Source organism: Scardinius erythrophthalmus (genome assembly GCF_964197995.2).
Source record: "Scardinius erythrophthalmus genome assembly, chromosome: 12".
Lineage (NCBI taxonomy): Eukaryota > Metazoa > Chordata > Actinopteri > Cypriniformes > Leuciscidae > Scardinius > Scardinius erythrophthalmus.
The window spans coordinates 33,964,483-33,987,490 of record NC_138232.1 but is presented as its reverse complement, the minus strand read 5'-3'; the positions used below and the strand labels follow the sequence as shown (position 1 = coordinate 33,987,490).

At 38.3% G+C, this 23,008-nt stretch overlaps 3 protein-coding genes across 6 annotated transcripts; 1 reads left to right on the top strand and 2 right to left on the bottom strand.

Annotated features, from left to right (window-relative positions):
* Positions 1 to 1,280: 1,280 nt before the first annotated feature.
* Positions 1,281 to 8,096, bottom strand: zdbf2 (zinc finger, DBF-type containing 2). Of its 4 annotated transcripts, none has more exons than XM_081380166.1 (8): positions 7,891 to 8,077; positions 7,381 to 7,470; positions 7,029 to 7,076; positions 5,083 to 5,175; positions 4,733 to 4,766; positions 4,503 to 4,599; positions 4,114 to 4,241; positions 1,281 to 3,974 (listed from the first exon to the last, which is right to left on the bottom strand). In XM_081380166.1, exons 4-8 carry the CDS (start codon positions 5,096 to 5,098, stop codon positions 1,532 to 1,534), a joined length of 2,718 nt encoding a protein of 905 aa, XP_081236292.1. In that variant the 5' UTR covers positions 5,099 to 5,175; positions 7,029 to 7,076; positions 7,381 to 7,470; positions 7,891 to 8,077; the 3' UTR covers positions 1,281 to 1,531. The 4 variants fall into 4 exon arrangements, with proteins under 4 accessions (XP_081236292.1, XP_081236293.1, XP_081236291.1 ...); XM_081380167.1 differs by having other exon boundaries at positions 1,287 to 3,974; positions 8,023 to 8,096; XM_081380165.1 differs by lacking the exon at positions 5,083 to 5,175 and having other exon boundaries at positions 1,287 to 3,974; positions 8,023 to 8,096.
* Positions 8,097 to 8,506: 410 nt separating this feature from the next.
* Positions 8,507 to 11,377, bottom strand: eef1b2 (eukaryotic translation elongation factor 1 beta 2). The gene is made up of 6 exons (XM_081381847.1): positions 11,003 to 11,377; positions 10,510 to 10,632; positions 10,185 to 10,314; positions 9,925 to 9,988; positions 8,837 to 8,962; positions 8,507 to 8,701 (listed from the first exon to the last, which is right to left on the bottom strand). The coding sequence occupies exons 1-6, from the start codon at positions 11,080 to 11,082 to the stop codon at positions 8,547 to 8,549; spliced, it is 678 nt and encodes a 225-aa protein (XP_081237973.1). The 5' UTR covers positions 11,083 to 11,377; the 3' UTR covers positions 8,507 to 8,546.
* Positions 11,378 to 11,612: 235 nt separating this feature from the next.
* Positions 11,613 to 22,619, top strand: ndufs1 (NADH:ubiquinone oxidoreductase core subunit S1). Its single transcript, XM_081381341.1, has 19 exons — positions 11,613 to 11,682; positions 12,305 to 12,381; positions 12,507 to 12,598; positions 12,680 to 12,787; positions 12,907 to 12,983; positions 13,090 to 13,171; positions 13,270 to 13,400; positions 13,818 to 14,003; positions 16,397 to 16,531; positions 16,635 to 16,749; positions 16,861 to 17,006; positions 18,313 to 18,441; positions 18,540 to 18,669; positions 18,763 to 18,923; positions 19,064 to 19,218; positions 21,514 to 21,689; positions 21,819 to 21,953; positions 22,041 to 22,113; positions 22,245 to 22,619. The coding sequence occupies exons 2-19, from the start codon at positions 12,309 to 12,311 to the stop codon at positions 22,334 to 22,336; spliced, it is 2,196 nt and encodes a 731-aa protein (XP_081237467.1). The 5' UTR covers positions 11,613 to 11,682; positions 12,305 to 12,308; the 3' UTR covers positions 22,337 to 22,619.
* The last annotated feature ends 389 nt before the right edge of the window (positions 22,620 to 23,008 follow it).

Sequence of the window (23,008 nt, the reverse complement as noted above, 5' to 3'; positions counted from 1 at the left end):
ATCCATCCTCACTTTGTACACAGAAAACCAGAGATTTACTAGTGACTTCTCAATGGTTATAATACATTTAGACAACTAGAATGGTTATACACTAGCCCACAGCCTACGCCTGAAATAAAAGCTTTGGTCTTTTATATGTTAATAAAGACATTAGTTAATCTGTTAATTAAAAGTGTATTTACGTCAGACCACATGGACAGACAGATCGTTAAAATGTTTTTGGGAAATTATTTTTTTAAATCATTATTTGCACACAAATTTTATATTTATTAATTTGCATCATATATTATTATTGCTGACGGTGGCGGCAACACTTTTTTTTGATGGTCCCTTTTGAACATTCTGTTTACTATAAGTAACTTTGCAACTACATTTCAACTAACTCTCATTAGAGTATTAGTAGACTGTCTGCTTTATACCTGCTTACTCTTTATTTTGATGGTCACCCAACAGACATTCTACTGACTATAACTTTGCAAGTACATGCCAACTTATTCTAAGCCTACCAGTCTACTAATACTCTACTAACACTCTAATGAGAGTTAGTAAACATGTAGGCGCAACGTTATAGTCAACAGAATGTATTAAAGGGACCATCAAAATAAAGTGAAACCTTGCTGCCTTATATACAGATGTATTTTCCTATTGCAATTATATATTTTTTCTTTCATTTTTTCTCAACCCACACCACTGCATTTTGCAAAAGAAATAATCTGCTAATGCACAGTACTTGTATCCCAAAACTGTAACTTGTTTGTATATATTGCTCTCTGTGAAGTGTTTTATTACGTGTCTACAGACATATGAAGTGTTGGCCTTGTAAAGACCTGTTATGTATTAAACATTTCCACACTGCAGCTCAGGAGACACTGTATTTCATGTCTTCTTCTGCCATACAGTATAGACATAAAAAAGGGGGAAATTCTATATATATTATATATTTTTAAAGGGGTTTTACTTGACTAAATTAAATGCAATACTTAAAAAAAAAAAGTGCCACTTCTGCTCATTTTCATTGAAGATGCCTTCACTATGATGCTTTGACCTCATCCATTTGGAACATCTAAACTTTTTTAAAGGGCAGAGTGTAAAAGGCCCATAAAGGCACTTGTATTGATTGTTTGTGAGAAAGGTTGAATGGCTGATTTCAAAAGAGCACATTCACCTTGAGTAGGATGCGTATTGTTGACTTAAGCAGTTTTTGCATGTGTTGTTTTGTATTATAAGAGACAAGCTGATAAAGTGCCAAAACCCAAAGAGAAAAAAATGCTAATATACTTATGAAAGACAAAACTATTAATTATAAATTTAATTTACAACCATTAATATCAACCTTTGTGAAAATACCCATTAGAAACTTAAAAAATATACTCATTACAAGTTAAGAAATGCTTATGACAAATAAACAAAAATATACAGACAAAAAATGAACTTCAACTAGAAACAGTCAGCTGAAATTCAACTGTGCAAAACTATACAGCATTTGAAGAACAGATGACAGCTTATGCTCATGGCTGGTATCTGATAACATTCAGTCTGCTATATTTACAGTGGCGGTCCTCCCCCTCACTCTCTTCTGCTGACTGGCACTGAGCATTGTATTTAGTTGTTTAGAAGAGGCTGTAATAACTGGCTGAATCGCCAGTTTAGAGGAAGCCGATGATCTAAGTGTGGCCCTAACAGGGTTCTTGTTTCTGGGAGATGTCCTACATTCTGCAGATATATGGGAGCTAACAGTTTGCCGGAGATTGCTTTGCGATTTTCCTTTGTGCTGTGGTTTAGATGATTTCCTCTTAGTCCTGTAAGGGGGTCCTGATGGTCTCTTCGCTGGAGTCAAAGGTCCAGCCCTTCGTAAGCTACGTCTGATTGGTGTTTGGTCAACTGGTGTTTGTTGGCGGTGTTCCTCTTGTTCCAGTCCTCCAACCTTATAGGAACTGCTTGCACAAGAGTGAGAAAGTGCTTTGGACGAATCATCCACATGGGCTGATGGAGTGAGGTGTCCAAGGAGGAAACAACTGCTACTTGAGATAGAGGAGCGGGTGAATAAGGCTCTTCGGCTGCTAGACAAAGAAGAACCAGGTTCCGAGGGGCCACCGCTCTCCAGAATAGAGTCTGAGGTGGAGGTACATAGATCAGCCATGCTGCTCCTACCACGTCCCTTTCGAGATCCTCCTGATGACTGCCCCTGCTCCAGGCCCTGCCTCTCCTTATTAATATCCGGGCTAAGGCTACGGAACAGCTGCCGGACATGTGAAAGAGATTTGGAATTAGAGGGTAAAGACATGCCTTTTGGTGGACTCTTCAAGATCCTATTGGTCAAAGGGTCGTAGAACTTAAGAGGCGTCTTTTTGTACTTGTACTTCGGTCCAACATCACTATCACACGACTTTCGCTTCCTCCCTGCTTTCTTAATAGGGGTGGGCTTGGAGATTCCTTGACCCCCATCTGGGGAAGAAAGCACATAGACCACAGTTTTTGGCTGTAGAGGACTCATTAGCTTGCAGTAAGAAGCAGGAAGCTTTAATGCACAGAGTCTGGTCTTCATGTCAGGGGTCCTTTCAGGGCTAGGGCATTGCTGGGGCTCTTCACTGAGTGTTGAGAGGAATGTTTCTTGTGTTGATTTCGTTCGCACTACAGGGTAGCTAAGAGGAATGGTCTGTGTACCATGGCTTACCTTTACCACCTGGCAACGTGATGCTAGTCTGTAAACTTTTTGCCTCGTTCTCCTCAACAAAACAGCTGAATGTTTGGGGTCTTCTTCATTGTGTTCCAAAAGCGGCAAGATGTCTGTAGGCTCCCATCCAGCAGTGTCTACTTTTTCTTTTTTGTCCTGGTTCTTGTTCTTTCTCCTTTTCTTACTGTGCTTCCCAAACACAGCCAAGGATTCACTGTCAAAATAGCAACGGAATTCCCCTTGTTGGAACTCTTTCACTATAGAGTCTATCTTCATATCATCTTCAAACATCACCTGTGTCCACGTTTTTCCAACAAAAGACTGTGGTATGTGGGGAAGATCGGGAAACACCTTCTCAGCAGCACTCTCCTTGGTTTCTTCAGGTGTTCCTACAGAGTTCAGGGCTGTGTCCAGCTGAGTCTGGTATCCTTGGTCTTCAAGGTTTATATGCACTTCCAGTAATTCGGCTAAATTCTTTTCTTCACCCTTTGCCTTTCCCAAAGCCACCTGTACTGCATTGTCCCATTCTTCACTGCCTTCAGATTCACTCATAGACTGAGGACTCAGAAGGAAGCTGCCATCGTCCTCTTGCTGGTCGACTTTGAGACTGTAGCCATAACAGTATTTTTCAATAACCTCCTCTATCACATCTCGAATCTGGTCAGATAGATGACTGAATGTCTGTTCCCTATGAAGGCCCTTCCAATGTGGCAGTCCTGAAATACACATTGTGGACTCCTCAGCCACTGGTCGAATGGTTGCAGGCTGGTCCTTCGAGGTAATGCTCTTTGCAACTGGTGGGGCATGGGATGCTGTAATGGAGTCGCTCCCCTCATTATCCCTATTGGTTTTCTTGTGCGCTTTCCTGTGTTCAACAGCTCCAGCCTTGGCGACTTGTGGCTGCTTTGAAGCACAGGGATGTCCAGGGTGTGTTTGTGAGCTTTCTTTCTGAACAGGTAGTGTCAATTGTGATGTATGTGGTTTTTCATTGGCAGAGCTGCCACTAGTCCTGAGCAAAAAACCCTGTGTGGGGGAATACTTTTCAGGGGGAGATGGTTCAGGCACCATTTTTCCTATTTGGGAATCAGTTTGTATGTGTGTAGTTGCAGTGAGGTCAGTAGTCACTGCTGGAATTGAGGCTGCAAATTGCAGCATTTGGCACGACTCTTCATCAGAGGTAGGCATCTCCTCTCGTGTCCCAACAGAGACTCCATTATCATCTGATCCACAGTACACCTCTGAGAGCACCTCCTTTGGGACAAGTGGGGTGGTTAGCAAAGGTAGATCAGCATGGGTAGGCCTACAGAGAAAAAGAAGTGTCAAAAGCAATGACTGAACTTTTTTTTTTCAATTCACAAAACAAAGTATGTAATATATCACGGGAACATGTCAACAAGGCTAAACAAGAAATCTGATATATTAAAACATGGGTAGTATACCGTGTATCGCTGTAGTGATGAGGATGATGCTGGAGCACATCCTGGAGGAATCTCTCTAACAAACTTCCAGAAGAAACATTTGCTCTAGCAGCTCGTACCACTTCTCTATGTTGGGCACTCAAGATATGCTGCAGAATACAATAAATTGTTTACAATAAAGCTAAATAACTCATAATGTCATAATAGTAATAATTATAAAGATAATCATAAAAGCATGATATTAGAATACGGAAGTCACAATATCAACTAACATGTACTTTAACGTAATATATTTTTAGTTCTTATTAGCCATTGATTTGTTTAAATAGAACTAATCCAAGCTTAACAAATACATTGAACAAAACAGTAATTAAAGGGGGAGGAATGATGAATGCCAGAGAGTTACGCACTTGTTCCACACTATTGTACAGAACTTGACAGCAGCTGCAGTAACCTTGTCTTTGGGAGCCAGAAGGACCAGCAACAGGCTGTTCTCCTCTACTAGTCCTTCAGATGGAGTAAAAAATAGATTTTGATTAATAATATTTGTTTAAATTTGCAATTTAATTACTACTGAGTATCCATAATGGAATGGCTAGTGGGTTGGTGCAAATGTTGAATTTATTTTCAGACAACTCACCTGCCGGACATAGCAGCTGGACACCTCTCTGCATCTACAACACATGAAAAAATATTTACATGCATTCTCTGAATCAGCGGTTCTCAACTGGTTTTCCTTCAGGATATGGATGTTACATTGGACATCAGAGGTGGTGACCCAACACAGTACCAAATCTATTTATCTTATAAAAGTTAAGAAAAATGCCCTTAAAATAAAACATTTAAGCTTATTACTATTTATTAGGTAACTTAAGACAACAACTTCTCATTAACAATGTTCATTCTCAATATTTATATATATATGTAGTCTTATTATCTTTTCTTTTGTAGTGTTGTTCATCATTTAAAGATAAGGACATGTCTCACAACCTGTCCATGTTGGCATCTAACTTTGCTAGATTCCACCAAGTGTAGTGAACAGCACATTCCAGGGCCCAGTTTTATGGTGAGGCCCCTCTTTGGCTGCAACAGTAGAGAAAGGTTGGCTACATTTGAATTGGCTCTTGGTGGACTAACACAAAAAAATGTCCAACACTATCAGACAAGGATGTTAGGACAACTGACAGACATCTCTTTAGAGGGCAAGAAAAATAACCCTAGTCCATGTGAAGTTTCTGGCCCTCACCCATCTTGAGACCAATCCCTAATGTTTTTTGTTCTGGACTAGGGGTGGGCGATATACCAGTAAACATGACTACCTGGTAGAAATTCGTCAGCTGGTAGTGAATTTAGATTATCATCTCTATTGTGGTTATGCTCATGTGACGCTGCTGTGCTGTGTGGTCACGAAAGCTTATTGTTTGCATGGTTTTTAAGTATTGCGGTTTAAAAACAAGTGGTTTTAAACTGCTAAAACGCAATTAGCAGCAAAAGAGAACTTATTTTGCTATATGCATGCTGTCTGAGAGATGGTTTCTGAACGATCTGAGTGACATGCACACATGAAGCCGCTGTTCAATAGCGTGGAACCTAATAAATAGGGATGCACCTATACTGATACCAGGATCCATAATGGGCCCGTGCGCTCGTGTACAGACAGTACAGTACTTGTGACAAACAAACACTACAACAGAGCAAACAGAGAGCAGAATGGATTTATCAGAGAAGGATGTCTATGAAGTTGAAGTTTGAGTCGTGCATTTGAAAAAGCAACACACGTCAAACATCTCTCCTTACAAGAGAAGCATTTATGAACAGTTGAGAAATAAAATGCATGTGTAACAGTTTATTTGATTCGTGCATTCGGTCTTAAAGGGACAGCAGCTTATTAAACCTGCTGCTGTTTTTAATGTTAATCAAAAAATAAAGGACAAAGAAATCACTCATTGCTCTTGACTGAAATACTTTTGTAACTTTAATAAAAATTAATCTATATTTAATTTATACAGTTAAGACTATGCACTGTTACATTATTAAGTGTTGAAATCTGGAAGCCATAGAGGGTATTTTTTTATTTTTATTAAAATGTTTATATTTTGTTTACCTTCGTTTATTAAAATGCATTATCATTATAAGGCATACGCAGCAGTCATAAATCATTACAATTCAGGTCTAATTAATTTGTTGAAACCCTGAAGCCACAGAGAGAACACATTATTATTTTATTTATTTATTCATTAAACAAAAATATAATACAATATTTATAATTAAAGTATTCATTTTATTTTCATTCATTAAAATGCATTATATCATCATTATAGTACATGGCAGTCATAGTCATTCAAGACTTATTATAATTGGTAAAACCTGAAAGCCAATGAAAGAAAATACTGATATCAAAAATAACACTTTTATCAAGGTAAAATCTACATATAGTTCCCAACAAAAGTATTGTTTAACAGGCTGTCGATTCATTAAATGATAAGCTATTTCCTCACAAAAGCTGTTTATTCAGCGTAGTGAAGGCTCTCCTCCATTGACAAACTTTTATTTGTTCAACAATCTTTTATTGTTCTTTACTGTCAAGGTGAAATTTGTGGTTGGTGCCCCACAATTAAAGGAGTGTGACAAAAACACTATACACTATACTATATAAAGTGTGACCAAAACACTAACACTATATAAAGGAATGTGACCAAAACACTATACACTTTTTTGGTGCCAGGTGTGAGAAACCAACATAACTGTTTTTTTTTTCTTTTTCTTTTCCCTTTTAAAGTTCTTTATTAAAAAAAAAGTTAAGTATTCATTATTAAGTATTCATTTTATGATTATTTAGTTGCTATTATTATTAGTCCCACTGGCTCTCTGGTGCTCAATGATTTAAATAAATAAATAAATCTGAAATTCAATAGTTTGAGATTAGAGAACCTTACTTTTAGCAGAGGACTGTGGTGGTCCTTCCTCCAAGGGCATGGTACTGTCTTTAAACAATCACAGAGAGAAAGTAGCTTGCATGGTTTATTATTGTATTGCACACTGTACGGATATTCAAAAAACTAGAGCACGTGTTTACATGTTATATACGCAATTTCCTCTTGCAAATGCGCTTAATTTTTCACTTTTTTTGCAATGGACATTGCAGAAAACATTTCACTGCCAACAATTACTGACGCATTCTGCGTTGTTGTGCATTTTATATAAATACACTTTGATTTCAACGAGAGACAGTAAAATACCCTTGTTTCAATGAACAGACCTACTAAATAAGTGTATAAAGTTACTCACCTACATGGAGGAGAGGATGCCTATTAATGTTTCCGTGTCACATCACCGCGTTTATGTGCACAGCCACGTGTAGTAAGTTAACAGTAGTATCTAAAGATATAGAATACATTAACCAGAATTAGAAAGACACTTAAAGGCCTCTTGTAAATGCACTTGCTTATTTATTATGCTTGATATATAATATATATTATATTTAAAAAAAAATACGGTTTGTATCTTAAATAAGTTTTAATACTTCAAAACAAAAATCAACTTCTCGTCAATTTGAAAAGTTTTTTTTTCTTTATTTACTGTGTTCAGCTTTTACTACTCGTCGTGTAACGTTAACATGTGCCGGCCTGCAAACATAAACACGGCCATTTAAACAGCGCGTCCCAGAATTACCACAGAAATCCACTTTCACTTAAAATGTATTTGAAAACGCTTGAAATATAAGCACTGTATCGGGATACAAACACTGTTTAGGATCACACAAACTGCAGTTTAAACTAGCCTGCTATGCTAACTCACCTAGCAAGCTAGTGACACTTAGCATGACAACGTGGAAGGTGACAACAGGACCGTGACATGGTAAATATCCACCTAAAAATGATCTAGAAAATATATAACTTGATTAGGCTGCAGTCTTCAGCATGCTGTCACCTGGTTATGGATGTTATTCCACTTAGATCCCATCGGTATCCGTATTTAGCGCAGGTCTGCTCGTGGAGTGACGTAGGATTAAAGCGCGGGAATCCGCCCACTAGTAGAAGTCTGAGACGGAATTTAATCAATGAAGCTTTAAATTCAACGCTGCCAAATAACCTTCATAAAAACTCAGATTGAATTCATTGGTGGTAACATTAGAAATATTGCAAACTACGCAGTTTTGCAAAAGAGTTCTCATGGCCATGCTAAACCTGGCAATGTAAAGTCAAATAAGTGACATACTTTTTCGTTATAATTGGCTGCAACATATTAGAAGTTGCACAGCATTTGATTCAAAAAATGACTGGATTAACTTCATAAAATAAATGGTCTTAAAACCAGCACATTAACACAAACAGCATTTGCCAAATATTTAAAATGTTAATTTAGAAGACAAAGTATAACTTTAAATTCAAATAAAAAGATCAAGACACAAAGCTGCATTTGAAGTGCTTTTATTGGATTAATGCTTTGTGCTTTTAGATCTTGTTGAAGGCTGCCACATCCATTGACTGCACATAGTCCTCAAAGGCTGTGATGAGTTCCTCCAGCTGGTCTGTTCCGACTTTATCATCCTCCACGACACAGGCAATCTGCAGCTTCTTGATGCCATAGCCGACAGGCAACAATTTAGCTGTACAGGAGAAGTCAAGTAACAATTAGTGTATTAAAATACTACATTTGGACAAAACTGTAATGGATTGAAAGGCATACCATTTAATCAGTTTTAATGAACAGTAGTTGCAAGGGATGGAACAGATTGACTTACATTGTCCCCAGACTAAACCGTCCAACTGAATGCTGCGTACACACTCCTCAAGCTTGGCCATGTCGGTTTCATCATCCCAGGGCTTGACATCCAACAGGATGGAAGACTTGGCGATAAGGGCAGGCTCTGCGCAGACATTAAAAAGACAGTGTCAATCAGAAAGAAAAAATAAGGAATCCAGCCATCACAATTTAACGACTAGTGAATGTCAGGTTAAGAAGAGTATCAATCACAAGATTCAGTCGAAAGATGGTGATGTGAAATCATCATTAAACTAGTCAGTGTTGCTATATGTACACTATCGGTCAAAAGTTAAGTATAATTACAAATAATGTTTTTGAAAGTAGTAGCTGATGTTCACCCAGGCTGCATTTATTTGAAAAATAATAATAATAATAATTTTAAATTGTAAGTTATTCTTGTGATGGCAGTCTTTTTGGGGTCACATGATTCTTCAAAAATCATTCTAATATGCTGCTCAAGAAACAATGTTTAAAACTGTTTTTGCTGCTTAATTTCACAAACATTCAAACAAGTTTTTTTATTATTATATACAAATAAATAAACTAATACCCAAGCAAGGATGCATTAAATTGATCAAAAGTGATAGCAAAGACTCCTAATGTTACAATGGTTTTCTATTTTAAATAAATGCTTTTCTTTCTGCCTTTTATTCAAAGAACCCTGAAAAAAAAAAAAAAGTTTCATTGTTTACAAAAAAACATTAAGCAGCAAAAACAGTTTAAAACATTGATAATGGGAACCATTATTAATAATGGATCAGCAATAATAATGGATAATAATAGAGCAGCATATTAGAATGATTTCTAAAAGATCATGTGTGACTGAAGACTGGAGAAATTATGCTGAAAATTCAGCTTTGCAATCACAAGAATAAATTACATTTTAAAATGTATTCAGATAGAAAAGTTATTTTAAAATTGTAATATTTCACAATATTCCTGTTTTAACTATTTTTGATTAAACAGTCTTGGTGAGCATAAGAGACGACTTAAAACAAAAAAAAAGCGGAATTATTCTAAACTTTTGACCATTCGTGTTTATTTAAAAAGACAACAAATACATACTTTTTGCCTTCTTTGCGTTGTATGCTGCAAGCCTCTCCTCCTTGATTTTTTTGGATTCCTCATCCTGCAAGGAAATAGATTATTAATCAGGTGTGCAGACTGTGCACAAACATACAGCAACTGCCTGGACATTTTTCTACTAACTGGCATTCAGAAACAAAAGGGGTCCATCACAACATCAGCCGAAAGATGGTGAGAAAATCATCATGTGACCAGGTAGTTGGATCAAAACACACCATCAGTCCTGCTACTGCATTTACCTCTTCCTCATCAGAACCAAACAGATCGATGTCATCGTCGTCTTCATCAGCCGCTGCAGGAGCTGCTGCAGTCGTGTCCTGCACACCAGCAGGGCCGTACTGACCGAGAGGCTTCTTCACACCTGGAAGGCTGAAGGTAAGAAGAGGAGAGTGAATGCATGTAACTGCACGAGAGCCCTTGTGACAGTCTTATATCTCCCAGCCAAATCAGAGTTTGAAGGATTGTACATCATTCACTCAGGCGAAAGATGGTGATAGAGTAATCATCATATATTGGGGGAAGTACCTGCAAAACATTAAATATTACAATCAAGCATCATATTACCTGCCCTTCTCCTTCTGGTAAGACTTGATGTGGTTGTACCACCGCAGAGCGTGGCAGAGGTCAGCCGAAGGGGCACCAGACAGGGCATCAAACACTGCAATATCAGCCTGAGAGGGCACATACCTGCCAAGAAAATGTGTATTGAGCAATCAAATGTGTAGAGATATTGGTGTTTTTCATCCTTAAGCAATTAGAGAGGTTTATGAATGGAACTGATTGCAAAATGTTTATGCATGGATCAACAGTACAGCAAAGAAAATATGGCACCTCTCAAAATCTTGGGGGAGGGGGAAGGGTACTACTGCAAATACAGATCCAAGAATGATCATACTTATGTCTATATTAGTCATAGCAAAGACATTAATGACTTCTGCCTTTGACGTTTATCACGGAAATCAGAAATTATTATAGTTTTACAGCATATGGAAAAAAAGTATACACATGAGTTGTTACAGGACAACTAAGACATAAATAGACTCTCAAAAGAGCTTACCCCTCAATATAACTTTTGTCTGCCAGAAACTCATTCAGAACTTTGAGTCCAGCGGGTGTTTTGAGATCACCAAAGCCCATTGTTGGAAGTTACCGGTGAGACCTCGTGTACAGACGTTGAGCCCTGAGCTTGGAGGAAGAGCGAAGGAACGAGAACAGAACGTGAGATGGTCTTTATACGTCTGACGCCACGACTCCTCCCACGCTGACACATTTTATAAAAAATATACAAAAATAAGACGTCTTTGATAGTCATTTGCGCTAGGTATGCAAGACGTATTTTTTGTAGATAATAAGGATAGCAAGATAAGCATATAATGTTTTTCACAGATACAACAACTACAGAAAACCGTGTTGACTGGTTGACTTTTAACGTGAAGGAGAGAAGGAAACGACCGCTTTTATGAGCGGAAATGACGACTATAAATGTAAAAGGTCAACATAAAACGTTGGCTTTATTATTTAAAAAATGTATTTAATATATTAATGTATTTTACATACATACACGCATGCATGTTCTATATTATATAATAATATGATCCAATTAAATGTTTTTGTCATTTTTCAAAGATCGATGTGAATCGGCTATTTCCGTCATCTCCTCCGTAATCACCCGAGTCACTCACAACTGAACCTACGGCAGTCGCGCTGTTCTGGTCTAGAAGGCCAAATAGCGTCAAGGTAAGAATTAAATATTGCAATTTGTCTAGATTAGACTGTAAACAGCGTTTTGTCCAGACATTTGCTTTGTGAATTAGTGCTGGGTTTATAAACGCATGCGGAACATGGGTAATTTACAGTAACGTTCTCCCCTGTCCTTGAAGCCACTGCGCCTCTGAGTGTTAGCCTGCTAACGTAACTAGTGTGTGTAGAATGGAAATGTCAACAGCATTGGTTTTAAATTTTAAGTTTTAATCTACTTTGCCTTTACAGTGAGGTATAGATATATGATATACTTTGCCTTTACATAGATATATGCAAATGTTTCTTTTATAAATCTTTGTAAGGATACAAACATGCTATGTTGCTGTTATAAAATCTGGGGTTTTGTAATCTTTGCCATAGAACTTATTGTCTGCACTCTGCAGAGATTTGAATATATAAGGAATTTATTAAATAATACTGTTATTTGCACACCTAAGATCTGTTTATAAAGAAATATTGTGGCTATTTCTTTGTAATTTCCTTGTGTTACAAGGTACTGTGGCATATTTATCCATTGTTAACCTAGATACTAAGCATTGCAATAGTGGGGATCAACATATTACGTGTGCTTCTAATCACTTGCCATTTTCTTCTACAGCGACATGTTGCGTTTGCCAGCAGTAAGTCGGGCTTTGGCGGCCCATTCCAAGGGCTCCATTGCCACCACTAACAATGGTAATTTGCTCTATGCATTCTTTTTTTAATCTTTCAAGGTTAAGTGTGATGCCCATTTTTAAGAATGCTGAGCAACTTTACTGGCTTCTCAGTCATTTACTCACATTTGCTTGTTTTTGCGACAGTGTGGACATCAGTTCGGGCCTCAAGCAATATGGTTGAAGTGTTTGTAGATGGAAAGCCTGTCATGGTGGAGCCAGGGACTACTGTACTACAGGTAATGATGCAGAGACCATTTCCTTTTAATAATTCTATGCAAGGATTGTACATTCCATGTTGACATGCCAACTGTGTTTAGGCTTGTGAGAAAGTTGGTGTGCAGATTCCTCGTTTCTGCTATCATGATCGTCTGTCAGTGGCCGGTAACTGCCGCATGTGTCTGGTGGAAATCGAGAGAGCGCCAAAGGTAACATGCACCATTGAAAGTATTAAGATTACGACATCATTACGCATTACTGATTATTATCAAAATACATGACAGGTCTTACTTTAAGCACGTTTTTTCCATATGTTTTTCATCAACAGCCTGTTGCAGCGTGTGCAATGCCTGTCATGAAAGGGTGGAACATTTTGACCAACTCAGAGAAAACACGAAAAGCCAGGTTTGAGAAGTAGTTTCTTGCTTTACAAATACTTCTCACGCAGAGTTGTCATCATCACATATAATATTTATTTAAAAAAAATATTTTCTTATTGTGCTTATGATAGAGAGGGAGTCATGGAGTTCCTGCTTTCCAACCACCCTCTTGACTGTCCAATCTGTGATCAGGGAGGAGAATGTGATTTGCAGGTAAGAAATACTGTCAACTTGAGTATGCACGCCAGAATGAAAAAAAAATACATTGATAAATTTTTTATGATCATCTTGATGTTGTGCTGGATATATAGGACCAATCGATGATGTTTGGTGCTGACAGAAGCCGTTTTACAGAAGACAAAAGAGCAGTGGAAGATAAGAACATTGGACCGCTCATCAAGACTATCATGACCCGCTGTATACATTGCACACGTTGTGTTCGGTGGGTTGGAGATCTATTATTGTACAAGCTACATAAATGCACAAAATATATGTTGTGCGGGGCTCAACAATAAGGATTATTTTCTGATGGACCAATTCAATTAGTAGTAGTTAATGTATTACCAGAAATCAATTTTTAAAGCCATAATAAACCTGAATTATTAATTTAATATATATATTGTAATTTAATAATATTGATCATTAGATCACGTATAAATACTTTTAGGTTTGATATATTTTAACATTTTTTTTATCCGTAAGGCTACTTTGACAGCTATAACAAACTTGCTGGAAAATAGTGGCATATGGTACAAAGCATTACTGATTACTTTTTTTTCTTTTTTTCTCATGCCTATTACCTTCAGGATCAATTCTAAATGTCTCTTTCTACAAAAATTTTTTGTGTGTAACTTTACAGTTTTGCCAGTGAGGTTGCTGGTGTGGAGGACCTGGGAACTACTGGACGTGGTAACACCATGCAGATTGGTACCTACGTTGAGAAGATGTTCATGTCTGAATTATCTGGTAACGTGATTGACTTGTGTCCTGTTGGAGCGCTGACGTCCAAACCTTACGCCTTCACTTCACGACCCTGGGAGACCAGGTACGATCCTGAGAGAGCATTTGCTCTCATGTGTACACTTTCATTAGCCTGGCTAATCCTTCAGTACTCCATCTGGGTTTGCGGTATATTCATGGGTTTTCTCCGGCCAAATTTTTGCTGGTCCAATCAGTGAACAGAGGGAGTGGCTGAGAATGATGACGTTGAGGTCATGCGCTAGTTTGAGTTGTAGGGTTACGTCACGACCAAATGTTAGCGATTGGTTATGGCAGATCCAGAGTGGCTCTGAGCAGATCCAATAGTTTTTAACTTTTTTTATGCTGCCTTATAATCCCTGAACATAGATGTGAAAATGCACTATCCTAAGAAAACAAAGTTTGGTCTCTTTTTAAAGAAGACACTCAGCAGAATATTGCTGAAGTGAAACCTCTTCAAAATTGAATATGTAAAAAAGTTATAGAATTTTTTTTAAAAGACCCACTGTAGTCAATAATTGTATCCCTTAAAACTCATATTTGATCACCAAAATTACATATTTAAATTTTTCCTTTAAATAATTTCTTCATGCCTTAAAAAAGCTTGAATGTAACTCTACACTAGGGCTGCACGATTTTGAGAAAAAACCTAATTGCGGTTTTTCTGACAAATATTGCGATTGCGGTGCGATTTTCGATTTTTTTGGTTTTATTTATTTTAAAGCTTAAAACTGTACTTTTTATGTAATTTATGTAATAAATATAACCTTATTGTAAAGTGTTACTGATTAGTTATACACCGATTCAGACGTCTCCTGAGTTCACTGTTGGAAAGATCAGTTGTTTTAACCATTCATTAAAATGAATCGGTTCAAAGGAGTCATTAGTTCGCGAATTGGACGTGTCATGCGCGTTGTGTGATTATCCCAGCAGTTAGGACATGGACATCCAAGATTTCTGTCAACACAGAAAACATTTCATCACTGGATATTTTTTTCGTTTAATTAAAGAGTTTTTTTTTTGTCAGTTAAATGTCCGGAACGCTTTTGAGGTTAATTTATTTAGCACAATTCACACCCAGCGGTAATTCAGGGGGAAAAAAAATCTCCGAATGATCCACATGAAACTTTGGTCTTCCGACCTTTTACCACCGTGTCGATTTATTTTGTGCGAGGGAGAGAGAGCAAGACAGCGCTTAGTTTGGAGACTGTGAAGTCTTGTTTACTTTCGCCAGGCTCCGAAGAGAGAGAGAGAGAGAGAGAGAATGCGCGCGCGCGCGACCGGCTCTCTCTCTGCTCGTTCTGTCAAACATGCGCCCTGTCACTCACAAGCGCAGCAGTTCATCTACATTACTCACCGATCAAATAATACTTTGGCGGGACAAAAATTCACTTTGGCGGGCGCTAAAACAAGTTCAATGCAGAAAATTCATGCGTGAATTTAACTTAGTAGGCTACATGACCATGCACTCGCACAAATGCGACCACATAAAATTTTAACTCGCACATTCTCAAAAAATGGTCGCATATTTCGGCCATTTCTGCGCAGTTACAAGCTTTTTCTATTGGCACAATTCGAGGTAGCCTACACGTTGTGTGTTAGCTGCTTTGCTGCTGACAGAAATACGGTGCACTGCATACAACCTTGTAACTTTCCATTGCCATTTCTAATTGGTCAGCAAGCCAGGAACGCGAGATTCGACCATTTTGATTGGCTAATAGGTTTGTCACTCAAATGTCAGAGGTGGGGGAAAAAACCTCAGACTCCTGAGGTTAGGTTATTGCGGGAGTTAAAACCTCAATATCGATGCGATAAAGGTTAATCGTGCAGCCCTACTCTACACCCTTACCTCATTTAGTATACACGGTTCTATGAATATGCAAATTAGCAATGCCTCCACTTACTCGCACCAGCTCAGAGAACCACTTGTTGACGATCACACGGTGACGTGATTGGTTACAAGGTAGTTTGTGACATCAGAAACACCAGCGATTTCAAACCAAATTATTTTTACTCAAAAAAAAAAAAGAGATTTTGTTTAGGCTCTGTACCAAAAATAGCCATCAGGTGTCACCCACATTCCACTGAATTTTTTCTTCTTTCATAAATTAATACACTTCTGTCACAATATCACTTCTATCACAAGACAATCACCAAATACAAAACCTTGAGTCTCAGACCTTTCCAACAAGTTTTGTGTTTTCTCAAGTTTTGATTATAAAGTATGCAGTAAATTTTGTAATATGAAACATGACACTGCCCACCAGGGGGGAGGAGCCTGCTAAAAGGAATTTAAGTATTGTTTCCATGGTAACTCAATGTCAGATTTCAAAATAGTTTTCACAGGATGAATACTGAGGGTGTAAGCCTTCGAATGAATGTGTACAGGGGTTTTAATAGTGAGTTACTTGAATATGTGTACACTTTAATTTTTAAAATGCTGTTCTCATGTGTCTACAGAAAGACTGAGTCCATTGATGTGCTGGATGCTGTTGGCTCCAACATTGTGGTGAGCACCAGGGGTGGTGAGGTCATGAGAATTCTTCCCCGCTTGAATGAGGATGTCAATGAGGAATGGATATCCGACAAGACCAGGTGAGCCCATAAGCTCTTAAAATAAGACAACGCCCCTCTCTTTCTTCATTCACACACACTCATGGTTAGTCTACTGTCCTGTCTCTGGCCCACCCTCTATAAGGTTTGCATATGATGGACTGAAGAGGCAGCGCCTGACCCAGCCCATGGTGAAGGATGCCAGTGGACAGTTGGTTGCCACCACTTGGGAGGATGTTCTTACACGTGTAGCTGGAGCAGTGAGTGATTGCAAATTATAAACTAGAATCATACATGTATCTGTTTAGTATGATATGCTTTGTTATTTGCAGACAGTAGATTTCACTGGTTGTGATTTTTGTGTTTTGCAGCTTCAAGGAGTTCAAGGTTCTGAGGTAGGAGCTATTGCTGGTGGGATGGTAGATGCTGAGGCACTAGTGGCTCTGAAGGACCTACTGAATAGACTGGACAGTGAGACCCTCTGCACTGAGGAGGTCTTCCCAATGACTGGTTCCGGGTGAGTCCTTATCCGATAAGAATGATGTCTGCCCTGATTTTAGTAATATCTCTTCTCGTTCACACTGATTTCAAGTAATTATTATTGGATTTTTTCTAATAGTTATATTCATAATATATTGTGATGTTACTGCAAGCATTGCTGTTACTATTGGTCATTCCAAGGGTTAGACATTTTCAACAAATTGCTTAGACTTGTGTAAATAACCACTTAGCAGCCACCCAGAACACCCTTGCAACCATATTTCAACATGCTAAAAACACTCAGGACACTGTTAGATCGAATGGAATCTCCACGTCAGAAATGTCAAATCCAGCCCCGGACGCCAGATCTTGTCAAAAGATATCCGTTTTGTCTGGTGTGCAACCCAGCAAAACCTGTCAACAGAATGTCTTGTCTTTTACCTAAAGACTCTATTAGCAGCCTTCTATCAGCCTGAGAGTTTGATTGAGAAAGCCAGGGAAGAGCAGCAGAAGACGAAGTGATGATAATAAAAAGTGCAGAGTTTATTGAATAATCTTAGTTGCCTGTTTCAAAGCTCAGACTTCATCTAGATATTACACTACTCAATGATCTGAATTTTTCTGACCAGTATGAATCCAACAAGTGTTATTATACCAAGGGAAAAACAATGGAAAATTATTGCTTCACAACATTGACCATCTCCTACTCGTGAAGGCAAACATCCCTTTAAACCACACATTCATATGATTTAACAACAATAGCAAGCATTGCAAGAGCAAGGAAATAAGTCCATAAGACTTTTGTTTAATTTTTAATGAAAATCTGAAAGATTTCTGTCCCTCCCTTTGAAAGCCCATTCCACCAAAACTTTCAACCTTCAAAAAGTACATGAAAGTAATCGATATGAATCAAGCTATTTAATCCAGGTCTTGGCAAGAATTGTTAGATGAATAGATTTAATTTAAGCTTTTATTCACATTCATCAATACACATAGATGAACACAAATATGGTCAATGGCAGCTTGCATATACTGTCTTGACAAGTAGGAACAATCCTCATTGGTTCTCGCGTGTCAAAAAATAATGTTTGAGCTTCAATTAATAAGGATTACGATATCTTTATGAACTTGTTGAAGCTTAAATTTAGGTGTAATGGGCTTTCAGTGGAGGTACAGAAACCTCTCTGTTTTTATTAAAAAATATCTTAAGTAGTGTTTAGAAGATGAACAAAAGTCTTATGAGAATGGAATTGGGGGTGATCAATTGATGACAGTTTTGGTGAACCATCTCTTTAATCTTACCATTACGGATTTAAACTCATTTTTCTCTTTTGGCTCCTTAGGACCGACCTGCGCTCCAATTACCTCTTGAACAGCCGTATCACTGGCATTGAGGAGTGTGACCTTCTGCTTCTGATTGGAACCAACCCACGTTACGAGGCACCTCTCTTCAATTCACGTGTCCGCAAGAGGTAAAACCATTGCACACTCTTGTTTGCAACAGTTGGAACCAGTTGAGCAGGTGTCATTTCACTCCACCCCACTTTTTCTTTTTATCCCCATTCTTCAGTTGGTTGCATAATGAGCTCGAGGTGGCCATGGTTGGTCATAAGGTGGACTTAAGCTACAGTTACAACCATCTGGGTGAAACTACACAAGTTCTGCAAGAGATTGCTGATGGAACACACCCTTTCTGCAAGGTAACATTATTTAATAATGTTGGTGTTTAGCATGACATCATCAGAAGTTGACTCTTGAATGAGAAAGAATTGGAGTATGGTTTTGTATTTCAGGTCCTAGCCCAGGCCAAAAAGCCCATTGTAGTGGTGGGTAGCTCCGCTCTCCAGAGGGATGATGGGGCAGCCATCTTTAAGGCTGTGTCCACAATTGCTCAAAATTCTCGAGCCATCAGCGGTGTTGAGGAGGGATGGAAGGTTCTCAATGTGCTGCACAGGTCAGATACTGTCATAAGTGTGTATGCATATGTGGACCATTCTTTGAGTATCATTTCTGTTCTATGTGAATAAAAGAATTGTGAATGTTGACCCTTTGCTTAGCACAAGTACTGACCTTGTCATATAAATGTAACCTTAGGGTGGCCAGTCAAGTGGCAGCCCTGGACCTGGGTTACAAGCCTGGTGTTGATGCAATCCGGAAGAACCCTCCCAAAGTGCTGTTTCTCCTGGGAGCTGATGCTGGTTGCATCACCAGAGCAGATCTTCCCAAAGACAGCTTTGTCATCTACCAGGGTCAGTAACCTCACTTGCAAATTTTGTATTCTATACCAGTGATTCCCAACCCTGGTCCTTGATTACCCTCAGCACTGCACATTTTAGGCCCTGTCCCAAATGGCGCACTTCATGCGGACTTTCGGTCTCGTGGACTTGAATTGCGCGTGCTCGCTGAGTCTACGAGTCCGTAGACTGTCCCATTCAACATTTTACCGCTCTGAAGTGTGCTCAGCAGCGCCCCCTTTGTACCCTTGAAGCGGTCTTCCACGAAGCCCGCATAGAAGCAGGCTTCACGCACTTTAACTACCCAGGAATCCTTGCGAAAGGCCAATCACACAACGGATGGGAGGAGATTTCACTCACGGATAATTGTTGACATGGCTGAGAAGAAAATATTACAGTTTTTATGACCTAAATGTACATTTTACCAGTTGTTACCTACAGTTTATACAAACATTATGGTCATCGACCAGTGGTTGATGTCTCAAACATAATAATAGCGCGTTTAATAATACGATCACATTATGATTCATTAAATAAATAGAACCGAATATCAGGGCTTTACTGAGTCATATCTAAACATAGTATGAATATTGAAACCTGTAAATTCATCTGAAACTCATGCACATTTTCATTATGTTTTAAAATTGCAATCTTAGTTCAAATGTAACATTATGTATTATTATGTACAACTGTATACATCATTTAAATAAGCATGATATATCTATTGCCCAGGTGATATGCACAATATCAAAATATAGAACTGTAAAATTAGGCTGTGTAGTGGACGTGGAGATGAGACGCTGGAGCGCAAAAAATGTGATTTCTCCTGTCCAACAACAACCAGACCTGTAATATTTCTGTCAGTAAGGTTATTTTTCACTCTGATGTCTCTGAAAATAAAAAGCTAGATGATATATTAAACTTTTTCTGTACGATGGGTAAATATCATATTCACAAAGCAATTAAATTCAAACCTAGTTGCAAATTTTTTGCTTATGATTTACAGTTATTCTTCACTTCAAAAAATCCCCTCCAATAAAAGAGCTTCGAAAATATCCTGTATTATAGAACAAGTTTTATATAAATTGTAAAAATATTTTATTTACTGTTATTATTTACTTTCATTTTCTCTGTATCCCCACATGTGCATGTTCATTGTTTTGTATTATTTCCATTGTAATGATTTATATTGTAATGCAAAAAAAAAAAAAAAACAGGCCGTTATTTCCGGCGTGACGATCGAGTCTGTCCCAAAAATACCTCTCAATGCGCCCTCGTGGACTCGCGCCAAGGGCCCTATAGGTCTGCACTACATGACGTCAACAAAGTGTGGACTCTGAGGAAGTCCACAAGTCCGGAGTGTGCCATTTGGGACAGGGCCCAAGATGTCTGTCTCCCTAATCAAACACACCTGATTCAACAAATCAGCTTAGGGTTAAAAGGATAGTTCACACAAAAATGAAAATTCTGTCATTAATTACTTGCCCTCATGTCGTTCCAAGCTTGTAAGACTTTCGTTCATCTTCAGAACAGTATTTTTGCTGAAACAGCGATTTCTGTCCCTCCATAGACTGCTACACAACCAACCCTTTGATGTTTCAAAAAGTTCATAAAGAGATCATAAAATTAATCCATATGAATTGAGCGTTTTTTGTCCATATTTTCTGAGGAGACTTGATCGCTTTATATGATGAACAGATTTAATTTAGTCTTTTATTCACATAATAACAACATTGATCAGTGACCATAAACAGAAGCTCAACTGAACCTCATTGGTTCTTGCGGAAGTTCAGACATGCTGCGTTACACATGAGAATGAATCTCATTGGTTCTCACAAGTCAAGCGACCATGTTTGAGTTTCTGTTTACCACAACTGATGTTTGAGTTGATGAATGTTTATACGTGAATAAAATCCTAACTCCATCTGTTTATCATATAAAGTGATCGTGCAATTCACATGGATTCATTTTGCGATTTCTTTAATCGACATAAAAAAAAAAATAGTTGCGTAGCTGTCTATGGAGGGACAGAAGGCTCTCAGATTTCATCAAAAATATCTTCATTTGTGTTCCAAAGTTGAAAGAAAGTCTTACAGGTTTGGAACGACATGAGGGTGAGTAATTAATGACAGAATTTTCAGACTCCCAGACCTCAGATGGATGTCAGGTAAGAGAAAGGGGGAGCGGAGAGAAACCACAGCTCTGTACTCTTGTTCAGTACCGCAATCTCATGGCAAGCGCCTTGCATCCAAATACAGTATATTCTTATACGTATATTCTTATGTTTAATGGCACCACATGCTTATCCAGGTCACCATGGAGATGTAGGTGCACTCATGGCTGATGTCATCATGCCTGGTGCTGCATACACCGAAAAGACTGGCACATACGTCAACACAGAGGGTCGTGCCCAGCAGACTAGAGTGGCAGTCACTGCTCCCGGTATTGCACGCGAGGACTGGAAGATTTTGCGTGCCATTTCTGAGGTACGCTCCTTAACCTGTACTTTAACAATGTACAACCTGTTCCTCATATTGTTCATATACATTTGCTGAGCTATTCTTTTGAAGAAAGTGTAGACTGTTCATTACAAATTCTTGTTTTTGTTTGCTCAGCTGGCAGGAATCACACTGCCGTATGACACACTGGATGAGGTAAGGAGAAGGCTGGAAGAGGTCTCTCCTAACCTGGTGAGATATGATGATGTAGAGGAAGCCAATTATTTTAAACAAGCCCATGAGCTTTCAAAGGTTTGTGTTTTTTTTTTTTTTTTGTCAATTTTTGTTTTAAATCTCCCCTACTTGAACTGTTCACTAATGTTCTCCTGGTCTCCTTAGGCTGTGAATCAGTCATTGCTTGCGGCTCCTATTGTCCCTCCTCAGCTCACAGTGAAGGATTTCTACATGACCGGTAGAGTAACAAATATATTATGTTGGTTTAATGAGTTATATTAAGTTCTTATGTTTGAATAGAATGCTGTAACCTAGTGTATGTCTTTGAACCTGCCATTTACCATTGCCTTTGGTTGTCTTTCTCTATAGACCCCATAAGCAGAGCCTCTCAGACAATGGCCAAGTGTGTGAAGGCTGTGACCGAGGGGGCAGCAGCAGTCGATGAGCCCTCAATTTGTTAAAACCCCTTCAGGCACACCAATCTATCTATAGTAATGCACACAAAAGTAGTCATCGTCAAGTACATGTACAAACACATACCTGGATTTTAGCATTACTTTGCTGTTTGTCTCTTGTGTCTTACATAGTCAGACTTCACCAGAGCAGCAAAATGTGTGAAATTATCATATTTAAATAGGCTTTGAAGGGTGTTGTAAAGTTTTCATTCCCATGATTAAGTTGAATGAGGTCTGCTTTGTTTTGGAAAGCTCTTATTATAATAAATAAAAATGTATTATATCAATATACTATTGTCGCCGTTCACATTGCTGGTCTAAATTCTTTAAAGTAAGGGTGTGATAGAAAACCAAATATTCTGTTTTGGTAGAAGCTAGGATGGAAGTGTAAGGGGAAAATGTTTTCTAAAAATAAGCATCTTGATTGGGTTTCCTTCTTATTAATGAAGTTGGATTAAGTGCAGTGTAAAGCCTGTTTTCTTCTGAAAATATATACTCATAATTTGAAAGAATTCTATCAGTTGAATAATCTTAAATTAATGAATTTAACTTAATAACAAAGTAATGGATTATCATGGGTTTTACTCAGTTACTGATCAAACTTTACCTGCCCTTGATCTTTACCTTTTTTTGCCACTATGTTAGGATCATGCTGACATCACTGACTGAATAGGGGGC

Coding starts and splice junctions, on each gene's coding strand:
- ndufs1 (XM_081381341.1), top strand. CDS start 12,309: ATGTTGCGTTTGCCAGCAGTAAGTCGGGCTTTGGCGGCCCATTCCAAG. Junction 12,984..13,089: donor GAGAAAACACGAAAAGCCAG/GTTTGAGAAGTA, acceptor TGCTTATGATAG/AGAGGGAGTCATGGAGTTCC. Junction 14,004..16,396: donor TCACGACCCTGGGAGACCAG/GTACGATCCTGA, acceptor ATGTGTCTACAG/AAAGACTGAGTCCATTGATG.
- zdbf2 (XM_081380165.1), bottom strand. CDS start 7,068: ATGCCCTTGGAGGAAGGACCACCACAGTCCTCTGCTAAAA. Junction 4,767..7,028: donor ACCACAGTCCTCTGCTAAAA/GTAAGGTTCTCT, acceptor CATGTGTTGTAG/ATGCAGAGAGGTGTCCAGCT. Junction 4,242..4,502: donor TGTACAATAGTGTGGAACAA/GTGCGTAACTCT, acceptor TGTATTCTGCAG/CATATCTTGAGTGCCCAACA.
- eef1b2 (XM_081381847.1), bottom strand. CDS start 11,082: ATGGGCTTTGGTGATCTCAAAACACCCGCTGGACTCAAAGTTCTGAAT. Junction 8,963..9,924: donor CAACGCAAAGAAGGCAAAAA/GTATGTATTTGT, acceptor ATGTCTGCGCAG/AGCCTGCCCTTATCGCCAAG. Junction 8,702..8,836: donor CGGTTTAGTCTGGGGACAAT/GTAAGTCAATCT, acceptor TCTCCTGTACAG/CTAAATTGTTGCCTGTCGGC.